Source organism: Peromyscus leucopus, chromosome 18, assembly GCF_004664715.2.
Source record: "Peromyscus leucopus breed LL Stock chromosome 18, UCI_PerLeu_2.1, whole genome shotgun sequence".
NCBI lineage: Eukaryota > Metazoa > Chordata > Mammalia > Rodentia > Cricetidae > Peromyscus > Peromyscus leucopus.
The window spans coordinates 43,965,574-43,977,584 of NC_051078.1; the positions used below are offsets into that span (position 1 = coordinate 43,965,574).

The 12,011-nt window shown below is 42.8% G+C and overlaps 1 protein-coding gene across 1 annotated transcript in view; it reads left to right on the top strand.

The window, feature by feature from the left end:
* LOC114687663 (solute carrier family 41 member 2-like) overlaps positions 1-12,011 on the top strand; it is a 56,337-nt gene that overhangs the window by 35,831 nt on the left and 8,495 nt on the right. The window contains 1 exon segment of the mRNA XM_037196876.1: positions 1,118-1,264. Coding sequence (XP_037052771.1) covers positions 1,118-1,264 — 147 coding nt within the window.

A 12,011-nucleotide genomic window follows, 5' to 3' on the forward strand; every position in this document is an offset into this window, starting at 1 on the left:
GTGTAGGGGAATTCCAGATTCAGATGGGGTTGAACTCCTGATCGGGCCGGAGTGAGGCAACAGAAGTTTTGTCTAGCAGTGTTGGTATTAGTGTTGCTGCAAGGAAATTGGCAACCTATATACTGATCGTGTAAGCTATTTTTTATTTTTTATTTTTTTTAGAAATTCTTTTTTTTTTTTTTGGTTTTTCGAGACAGGGTTTCTCTGTGTAGCTTTGCGCCTTTCCTGGGACTCACTTGGTAGCCCAGGCTGGCCTCGAACTCACAGAGATCCGCCTGGCTCTGCCTCCCGAGTGCTGGGATTAAAGGCATGCGCCACCACCGCCCGGCCGTAAGCTATTTTTTATGTCCTAGAGCATTTAGTACTTGTTTATCTCAATTCTGATTGGTTCTCTGCAGGGTATAGTTTGTGGTTTCTCCTGGTTATTGTAATAGTGAGGCCTAGTTCCAGTATTGTTAGTCTGCAGCCTATTATGGCTGCACTAATTTTTGTTTTGTTTGTTGTTCAAGACAGGGTTTCTCTGTGTAGTTTTGGTGCCTGTCCTGGATCTCTCTCTCTGTAGACCAGGCTGGCCTTGAACTCACAGAGATCTGCCTGGCTCTGCCTCCCGAGTACTGGAAAGGCGTGCACCGCCACTACCCAGCCACTTCATTAATGTTGTTAGGCCTCTCATTCCTGCTCCCTAGCACTTCACTGTAGACAATAAGATGAAGCATTTTTAGTTACCATATATGAGTGTATTTGTTTTATTGCTATGCATATAAATAGGATTTTTCTTTTTAGTGTTTTCATTCTTCAAGGGTTAAAATGAAATCTGTGGTTTGATATATATGTATTACATTTAAAGCATATGTCTCATTAAATTCAAAATTTTAGTTTTAACATAATTTTACAGTAAATGCAACATTGAGCGGATGATATTCTTCTGGGATCTCTTGCAGTTTACTGAAGGGCATTTTGCCAAAGGGGTTACAGTAAAGTATTTTGTTTGCTTAGTAAATTTATTTGAACATTCTAACTGGAACTGGTGTGCTTTTTCTCCAAGCTGTGTATTTCAGTGTTTGGGGACTGGATCTTCTGAGGCAGCATCAGAAGTAACAGGTGTTCTTTCTCCTAGGAATAATAATGGTTGGAGTTATCGTTGGCTCAAAGAAGACAGGCATAAACCCTGACAACGTGGCTACACCCATTGCTGCTAGTTTTGGTGATCTGATAACTCTTGCCATATTAGCTTGGATAAGTCAGGGTTTGTACTCCTGTCTTGGTAAGTTGACTTGAAACTAAACATGGCATTATTCAGTCTTTAAAAGTCAATGTTGTAAAATGTCATGAATCCCTGGTGACCTTCATCTCTTTAGAACCTGTGGTAGGATTGACTAGAACACTGTAACTTGTACATTTATTATGTGGTGTGGTTCTTGTGTTTTATTTTTTTTCTCTTACTGAGTTCAGAACGCTAAGAAAATGTTTATCCTCTGTAAATTCTGTTTCTTCCTTTCTGCCCTGCCCGGTTTGCTTTCTTGAGGTGGCCTCATTCATGTAGCCCCAGGCTGTCCTCAGACTTTCTATATGGACAATTCTTGATCCTCCTGTTTCTGCCTCCTAACTCCACCTCCCAAGTGTTTGGGTACAGGTGTGTGGGATACAACACCTAGGAATCCTTTAAAATTTCAGACACGGTGGAGGACCGTAGAAGTTCTGTGTGCTCCCCTGTTTACACTTTCTGCTGTTGAAGTTTAACACAGGCCTGTCGTACTCCATGGTGTCTGTGCTTCCTTCTTGTTGGAATCACCCTACACTGTTCTCTTACGCATTTTGAACATGACAGTACAGGGTTACCTTTTTTTTTTTTTAAATTTACCAGTGAGTTATTTTTCCCACACAAAAACCCCATACTAATAAGTAGCTTCAAGACAATTAAAAACAAAACAAAAATCCTGAATACTAGGTGAAATTCGAGTCATCTTATATACACATTCCTGATGAGTACTGATGGGAACTGTGTTGAATCCAGTGAACTATTTTAACTGGATCGTGTGTTCTGGAACCAGTGTTAGTGAATATTATTTGTGTGCATGAGTTAAAGGCAGAATGTTAGTTGTGCTTTCATTTTCATGCCAAATTTGTGTGTATGCACATGCATGTGTCAGATGTCCAGTTTAAAAAGAACCCATAACTTTACTATAATAAAATTATTTACAAGCCAATCCCAAAGCAAATATTTATTCAGAAATTGCTCATGAATTCTACATAGCCTTATGATATAATTTTGAATACATCTAAAGTATATTTAAAGTTTGAAGAGGAGCTTCAGATGCATTTTGAACCAGAGGAAGGCTTTTTCCTATCAAATGCAATAAACTTTGTATGACTTTGGCAATAGCATGGAAAACTTCATTCAGGATGTGATTTGATGGATGACATACAGACATACTCTGTATGTTCAGATAAGTCTTTTCTCACTTGAAGACAAAGAGGCATTGCCTGAAATAATGGGTAAAACAAGAAAGGCCAGTCCCCTGAGCTACCATTGTGTTCCCGTTGGCTGTGGCTCTCGTCACTGTACAGTATGCCGTGACTGACCCTCAGGGGACTGTTCCATTCCCTTTCCTCTCGGGAAACACAGAAAAGGGAGTTATGTTACTAAAGAAATAACCCTAAATCTTGTCTAAGTTTTATTGTTGGGATAATAAATTGATTCTGCTTTTTCCTTCTCTGAATTATCATGCAATTTTGGATATAGATGCTAGACTCAGGGAGTCAATGTTAGCTTATAGCTGGTGTTGGAGAATGTGATGTGTTATTCTCTTGCTCTGTTAAACTCCCTGCCCAACCCACAGGCAGACATCTGAGCAACTTCCAGACCTAACCTGAAGGCCAGGCTGTTCATTGTAGTGGAGAAGGGAGGTTGTCTAGCCAGGCATGGTGACGCACACTCGTAATCCCAGCACTTGGGTCGCTGAGGAGGGAGCATTAAGAGTTTGGGGCAGTAGATGAGAACCTGTGTCAAGACTGTCATCAACAGGAAGCCAGTAAGAGCCTGAGCAAGGTTCTCAGTGCCCTTTGACTAACATTTGAAGTTAGAGAAGTTTCTCCTGCTTTGAGGAGGAGATAAGAGAAAAGGGACACACACACACACACACACACACACACACACACACACACACACAAGGATGAAGGGTTTCCACCCAGCACTATTAAGAGGATAGAAATGCCACAGACTAACTAGGTGTGATGGTGCATGCCTGTATTCCCAGCACCCACATGGCAGCTGTCACATGACATCACAACTATCTGTAATTCCAGTTGCAGGTGATCTGATGGCCTCATCTGGCCTCCTTGTGTACCAGGCATGCAAGGGGTGTACAGATATACTTGTAGATAAAACACCTGTACAGGTAAAATCAATAAATAAAAGACACGATCATAACGTGTTGTCATTTAAATCTTTAAATATTTTGAGTGTTATGTGGTGCCACATTAAGCTTGGGTCTTGGTAGGGTCTCACTACGTATCCAAGGCTGGCCCTCCAACTCATGCTACCTCAGCTTCCCGAGTACTGGGATTATAGGTGTGAGCCAGCACATGAGGAGTAAGAGAAAACGCAGTTACCATAATCTTAGAAAGCTGTTAGTTAGCATTGTTTAGGATGTTCTGGGCCTTTATTTGTCTTCTGAAAGTTGGCTTTGCAGTCTTACAGACCCTTTTCATGTCATCTGTGTAATTGATGTCCTCAAGGGATTTTTTTTTAATGGGTTACCGGTTAATTCTGCCATTAACAGCTTACAGGTGTTCTGAAATGTCATTGTGTTTGGATTGCCAAAGTGTTTGTGTCCTGAGCACTAGGGGGCCTCAGAAGATCAGCAGTTATGTGGCTGGCATTTTCATTCTGAATACAAAGATTAGAAGCAGGCAGAGTTAAATTCTAAGATCCCATTCATCTTGCTGAGAAGTTATTTTCTGAACTACACTGGAAACGCTAAGCAGTGTTTAGAGAAGAAAGAAGGATCTTTTTGGTAGTTGTAAGCTTTGGCTATGGAGGCTACACACTGTATGGCTCAAAGAAGTGGACACAGGAAACCTTCAGTTCATGAAGAGGACACAGCATTTGTAAACATGTATGTACCCATGTCAGCATTCCTAATGTAGGGAGGTGATAACAGGTTGGAAGAGAAGTAGAGGACAATACAAACACTGGGGGTTTCAGCACCTCACTTTCGACAGTGGGTGGGTCATCTGGATGGAAGCGCAGTGAAGAAATGCCGGACTTGGAGTGGACACTAATCCGCAGGAGCCCGACAGACTACACAATGTTCCCTCAACAGCCACGTGATGTGCGCAGATCATTTTCTAGAGCCGACCCTATATTAAGCTATGTACAAATCCTAACGGATTTAGGAATCATGTGATGTCTTTTGTCACCATGATGGGGTGAAACTAGAGAGCAGTGCCAGAGGGAAAAGTGGAAAAGATAAATATGTAGAAATTCAACAGTATTCCTCACACAAGTAGCAAGCAGCTCAAAGAACTCAAAATGGAAACCAAACATCTTCAGCCAGATGAGAATGAGAACAGTGTTCCAAAGCTACGGGCACGGCACAGGCGATCTTAAGGAGGACACCCATGGCTAGAGACACTCGTATTGGGAGGACGCTGAGGAACAAACGAAACCAAGGTCTGCAGGAGTGAAGTAAGGACGCAGTGTAATTAAACCAAGCAGGAAAGCTGTGGAATAAACAACAAATGAAAGAAATGGACAGAATCTTAGCTTAGACCAAGAAGAGAAAAGACTCTAAATAAGACCAAAAAGGAAAGCACAGGCATTGTAGTTGGCACCCCAGAATGGAAAGGCTCACAGGGGCTGTGATGAAGAATTACATGCTGAAAACCTAGCCTCTGGAGAATGGGTGCATTTCTATAAATGTAAACCCTCTGAGGCTGAGTCAGGAGGAAATGGAAGACATACATACATCCATACATACATGCATGCATACATACATGCATGCATGCATGCATACGTCTGCCTATGCTTATCTGGATTGTTCTAGCACTTTATTGAAGTGGCTTTCATGACTTTATGTTTGGTCAGTGATAGTAGCTTTTTGTCTAAATACAGTACTATGCATCCTCCCACACACTTTTTTAAAAAATCCTTTTTAGATCACTACAGGAGTCAGTGGATGAGGCAGTAATTGGAGTACTGCCTGTGGCTGTACCTTTCTGTTTGAAATACAAAGTTCTTGACAATACTGTGGTTTTTTTAAAATTTGATTTTAATTTTTTTGTAGTACCTTTGGTGCTGTGTATATAATAGATGCTGAATAAATACTGTTTTACAAACTTTTGAAAATGATTTAGTTAATATGATTAGAATTTATTCAAATGGCCCTCTAATTAGACTTTGGCATGGCGACTGCCCAAGAATATGATTGATTGTAACAAAAGCATCCTTTGCATGAGGACCCAGGATTAGTGAAAAAGCGTAGGTTGTCTTGGCTCGGTAAAGAGTTCTGGGGATTAGTAACACTTCGGAAAAGTAAAAATGACAAGACATGGCAAGAGAGATCTGATGGAATGAGAAGATGAACTATGTAATGTGGTTTCTGCTTATGTGATTTTGATGCACTCTTATGTGGTTTGCAGGGGAAATGCACAGGCTGTGCCCATTCATAGGGCAGTCCTTACCCATGCAGGAGTCTTTAAAAGCTGTCAGAATCTGTCACTGGGCCAGCAGCTGGAACATCTCTACACAATGACTGTTGGCTCTTCCTTTGTTATTGTTTCATACTTCTTTTCAAAGCAGAGTTGGAGCTTATCAAGAAAAGGTTTTCACATAGGTTTAAGCTTTGGCTTTAGGGGAGAGGACGCCTGTAGGAAAAGGACAGTGTCCACCTAAGACGTAGGTGTGGGCTTCTCAAGAGAGAGTAGCAGCCAAGTGTCTTCAACAGTAGTCTCATGGAGGAATTTTGCTGCTAGAGTGTGAAGGGTTTCTAAGGAACTCTGTTTTCTTTTAGTAAGTGAGACCATGAGGTGGGACACATTCCTGAGGACCATGGGGTAGGACTACAGGCTGATTAGGTAGAGACCATGATGAGACACATTCCTGAGGACCATGGGGTAGGATTACAGGCTGATTAGGTAGAGACCATGATGAGACACATTCCTGAGGACCATGGGATAGGAGTCCAGGCTGATTAGGTAGAGACCATGATGAGACACATTCCTGAGGACCATGGGGTAGGAGTCCAGGCTTATTAGGTAGAGACCATGATGAGACACATTCCTGAGGACCATGGAGTAGGAGTCCAGGCTGATTAATTATAGACCATGAGGTGGGACACATTCCTGAGGACCATGGGATAGGAGTCCAGGCTGATTAGTTATAGACCATGAGGTGGGACACATTCCTGAGGACCATGGGATAGGAGTCCAGGCTGATTAGGTAGAGACCATAGGGTGAGACACATTCCTGAAGACCATGGGATAGGAGTCCAGGCTGATTAGGTAGAGCCACAGGTCACGAGTGTGGAAGAAAAATAGGTTTTAACTGAAGGAGCTTGATGAGCATGTTTGTGAGAGTCTCAGAGTTTACATCTGGGAAAGGAATGGGGTTAGGTCACAGATCATCCAGTTTGGTCTTAAGCATGGGTCATTGCTATTTTCACACTCATATTTGAAACATCCCTGCAAAAAGGAATATTGTGTCCAACAGTCAGTCTTCATAGAAAAATTTGTTTATTGTGCTGGAATTCTTGACTCTGAGCTGGAGAAATGTTAACCAGACTCAAGGATGAGAGGTTCCTTTTTCTACCCACATCCCTGTATTTTCTCTGCTTCCCTACCCTGCTTCAGTTTCTCCCTCTGAGACCTTGGCTCCTTAATCTTTAGGATTTCTGAGGCCAAAATCTGTTTTTTATAATCTCTGTACTTCTAAATAAGGATGGAGACCTTGAAATCGAGGGAAGTGTTGATGTGTCTGGTCAAAGAGGGGTGTGAGAAGGTCCCAGCATGGAGATTAGAGAGGATGTCACTGGACTCTGGAAGGGAGGATGTCTTTACTCAGGATACTAAGCCACATAAACAATGAACACATAGAAACGGAATTGATTGCCTAATCCTAAAATTAGCACCAAACTATGACTTTAAAAAATGATTATGCACCAGGCTGTGGTGGTGCACGCCTTTAATCCCAGCACTGGAGGCAGAGGCAGGTGGATCTCTGTGAGTGTGAGGCCTGCCTGGTCTACAAAGGAAAGTTCCAAGACAGTCAGGGCTGTTACACAGAGAAACCCTGTCTCAAAAAACCAAAACCAAACTACCCCCCCTCCAAATTATTATGCATCTGAGACCATGATGACAAGTCATTAAAACTTGAGGCAAAATTTGACCTAGAGTTGACCGGGCCTGAGGACACATGGCCCTGGTCTCAGGTATGTGTGCAGATTCTACCCTTCTGTTTGCTTGTTGATTGTGTGGAGAAGTGGGCTGTGTGCTATGGCAGGCAGAGGTCAGAGGACAGCTGTGGGCTTTGGTTCTCTCCTCTGTCCTGTGAGTTCTGAGGATGAGACTCAGGTCAGTCACTGGGTGGCATCTTTCTTGTCACGCCATCGCACTGGCCACATGCTTCTCTGTCACATCAGCAGTGGCGCTGTCTGTCTCCTGCTGCTGAAAGCCTGTCAAGGCTTATTTCATCGTTTTTGCGGGCTGACTCAGTTAGCTTCTTGTAATCAGTTTGAACACACTTATAGTAAACTCCAAGATACCAGTAATGCATCAGTGTCTAAGGTACTTCCCCTTGGTGTCATTTAAGAGTAAGGCCAGGTTTAAATCTCTGCTTCACTCTCCCTATGTCTTCTGCCCCCTCTCCATTGCATGAGTCTGAGCCTGTGCCTGCCTGAAGTCTGTCTTGTGAATCTGTCCTATGTGGCTATGTCTGGTTCTGAGTGTGTCTGTCTGTCTTTCTTTGTCTTAGTTAGGGTTTCTGTTGCTGCAACGAAACACTTTGACTAAAAAGCAAGTTGGGGAGGAAAGGGCATTACTGTTTATCACTGGAGGAAGTCAGGACAGGAACTTAGACAGGACAGGAACTTGGAGGCAGAAGCTGATGTAAAGGCATGGAGGACGCTGCTTACTGGCTTGTTATACCTGACTTGCTCAGCCTGCCTTCTTATAGAACCTAGGACCACCAGCTCAGGGATGGCACCACCCTTGATGGGCTGGGCCCCCCATCAATCACTAATTAAGAAATTGCCTTACATGCTTGCTCTTCTTTGAGATAAACTACTTTGTGTGTCAAGTTGACATAAAACTGGGTGCACAGTCCCTAAAAAGGGACTTTGCTCTCCTTAGAGAGCAACAAACAGAGAGTTGTTGAATGGAGAAGGAATGAGGGGTACTTTACAGAAATCTTTGATGGAGTTTTACAAGGGATGAAGTCACTGACTCCAGCTGACCCCGATAACAGTATCCCAAACATCATTGCTCACCAAACAATATCCACATGTTATAGTCAACATTTATGGTGGATATTCGTTTTATAAGACTGCTTGTTTCCAGCTAGTGATTATCATAACACACATGCATTACCTTTTAGTCAGGGCCAACGGAGAGTACATAATTTAAGATTACAGTTATGTGTTAGCTTGGGTTGATTACATGGGAAAGCCAAGGAAGGAAGGAGGGTTGATTGTTACATTGTTCTCTTAAAGGCCAGTTAAACAGGCTGAGTACACAGTAGGATAGCATTCTTAAGTGACCTCAAGATGTATTATTAACTCTGGCTGTGAGGTCCAGCAAAAACTCTTTAATGTAAGTTATTTATGCCACAATTTCTGGGCTTAAGAGTAAGACCTCTTGGGTTATAAAAAGAATGTACCAAATTACATACAGCTAGAATGGCAGAGTATGAGAGCACCGCCTCAGAGAACCCACGGTGGAGCAGGTCAATGGAGACTAGAGTGTGGTTGTAGTGATTGATTATTTGATTATACGTTAAACTAACAGCAGGAATGGCAAAGCAGTAATACAAACCAAAGCATAAAACAAGACTTCGGCCACTGATGGATAGAGATGTGGGACTTAGCTTTATGGCTACTGATGGATCTAGACATGGGACTTAGCCTTGTACATGAGAAGTTGTGTTTTTCTCTCATTTGAAGAGAATGTTAACATTTAACAGTTCACAGGTTAATGTGACTTTGTCTTTAGGGTGTTCTTGGGGCTGAAAGACTCAGGAAGAGTTTTATTCTAGAGAATAAAGCCATGATAACATTTTGAGTTCTGGGTAGAGAAGGTGTCTATCTACCTTGAGCAAACTCCAAAAGATCTGAGTAAGACCTGATGTTCATTCTGCACATGGTGGTGCACACCTTTAATCCCAGCACTAGGGAATCAGAGACAGGTGGATCTCTGTGAGTTCAGGGCTAGCCTGATCTACCTAGTGAATTATAGGTCATCTGGGACTGCATAGTGAGACTCTGTCTTCAAAACAACACAAACGGAAACAAAACAAAATTGACAAATCTAATCATTAGTTTTCACTGGGCATGCATCTCTTCTTTGTGGCGGGTTAAGCCAGGCTGGTGGCATGGTTCCGCCTCCTGCATTATGACAGATGCAGAGCAGACAGGCTGCCACCGTTTCAGGTTGTGGACTTTATAGTTCTATTTACCTAGCAGCACAGGAGAGTGGAACAGATGTGTTTTTCTCCCTAGGTGAGATAAGTCATGAGGTCCTTTAACAGTTTCTTTACTGATCTGTTGGGGACAACAGAATTTGTGCTCTTTTGAGTCCACCAGTCATTTTCAGTCACCTAGATCTTGTTGGGTGGCCCATTTCTTTCTTGGGTCTGAATATGATGGGCTTCTGGTGAATACTGGGATGTAATTACCAGCCATTTCTGTAGCCTCACCTACCAGCATTGCTACAGCTGTCGTGGCTTGCTCTGCCACCCAGGAGCTATATTCTCCAGCTACAGAAGTAAACTGAGGCTTGGGGAATGTCCCTAGGTAAGGACTTTTAATGCCAAGTTTTATTATTGGGCCGTGTATAGGCTGATTTTCAAGGCTGGACTTGACAGAAACAGGTCCCTTATCATTTGGATATTCCTGTCAACACTGGTTACTACAGAAGTTCATTTAAAAGGGGGTTAAGACAGAAAACGAAGTCTTCATATCGAAAGAGAATGCACATTTATTGACTTCAAAAATGACCAGCTTTTCTCTTTTTAGGCAAGATCTCAGAAACAAAATCGGATTTTCATTCTTCCACATTACCTTGGGAAAGGTGCCTGCTAAAGCTCTGTGGGAGCTGTCAGATCCAAGCTATTTCAATCCCTTGAGAGTAGCAGGGCTCCCCTTGGTGGTCATAGTGTGTTCTAGAGCCTCACTAACTTGGTGTGTTGGCATGAAGAGCCCAAACTTACCTTGCCTACCACTGTGTTTGAATGCTTTGTTTAAAGCAGTGTGGCATCTTTGAGTGATTTTTAGAATGTCAATCCTCCAAGAAAGTGTGATGATTGTTAGTGGACTTTTTTTGGGGAAAAGTGTACCGTGCGAGTCACTATTGGTTTCAATATTAAGGCCACTCCACGTAGTTAAAAGGGAGGTTTATTTTGTGGCATAACTTACAAGTGAAGGGATAGGTTACAGGATCTGGGAAAGGTGTAGTACAGTCCAGTGGTGTTCTCTGGAGAACTCTGCTCGGTCTGCCTCCAGCGTCCAGGGTCCAGGAACCAAGATAGCTGGCCCATCCGGATCTCATGTCTTCAAGGGTCCTCTCTTGGCTCTGCCTTGTAGGTGTGACAGTTACCGAAGCCTCAAAGGGGGTGGTACTTCCAGGTCAAAGCTGGAATGGCTACCCAACATGTTACTGTGTTGGTCACACAGAAAAGGCTGGTGTATAAAATTTGTCACTCCACAGTTGAGGGATTTAGATGAGAACAAATGCCATTCATGAAGTGATGCAGAGGTAGCTGGAGAATGCTGCCAGCTCTACACCGTGGGCACTGGGGCCACAGAACTGTGGAATACTCCACAGATCGGCAGAATCAGAGTAATTTGCACAGCTTTGGCTTTGTGCATCTCTACTTTTCTGGAGTTTATTACAGCACTGGATAAGCACTGCACATGTGAGCTCTTGCTGGGTATGACATCCCAAAGTTTCATGTGTTTTCAGTTGTGTAACAATTCCAAATGGGCAAAGATGTGGTGGCTTGAAACAGTGCTGTTTTATTGTCTCAGTTGTAGAGGTCAGACACCCAATATCACGTGGGACAGATGCGAGGTGTGGCAGTGATGGCTGCTTCTAGACGTTCAGGGAGAACCTGTTCCCTCCCTTTCCATCTGGCAGCTGCTGGTTCCTTGTTTTCAATGCCTCTCTTCACATCGCTCTCTCTTCAGTAGCTGGGTCTTGTCCTGTCTCCTCCTTACATGGATGCTAGTAATCACATTTAGGGCTCACCCAAATCATCCACACAGCCTTCTCATGCCAAAGTCTTTGACTTTGTCATATCTGGTAGCATTCAGTTTCAGGGTCTCTTTGTGGGTCAATACACAGCTTAGCACAATACTCATGTATTGAGATTTTCATGCAAAATATTACTCCAGCCAGGATCTTCTAAACATGTTTCATTTAGAAAAGGGACATTGTCTTACATTTAATGTAATGCAGAAGATTGTGTTTGGCTTTTAAACGACCCATTTTCTTTTGCTAATTGTGTCATTAATGGTTTTCTAAAAGTAATTCTTTAAGTTTATGACATCAATTAAATGCCAGATTTAAATAGAACACAGTTATAGTAAGTTATTTGGAAATTTTGGTTTCATGATGATTCCCCCCCCCTTTTTTTTTTCTCGAGACAGGGTTTCTCTGTGTAGCTTTGTGCCTGTCCTGGAACTCACTCTGTGGACCAGGCTGGCCTTGAACTCACAGAGATTCGCCTGGCTCTGCCTCCCAAGTGCTGGGCTTAAAGGTGTGCACCACCACTATATATATTTATTTATGTATACAGT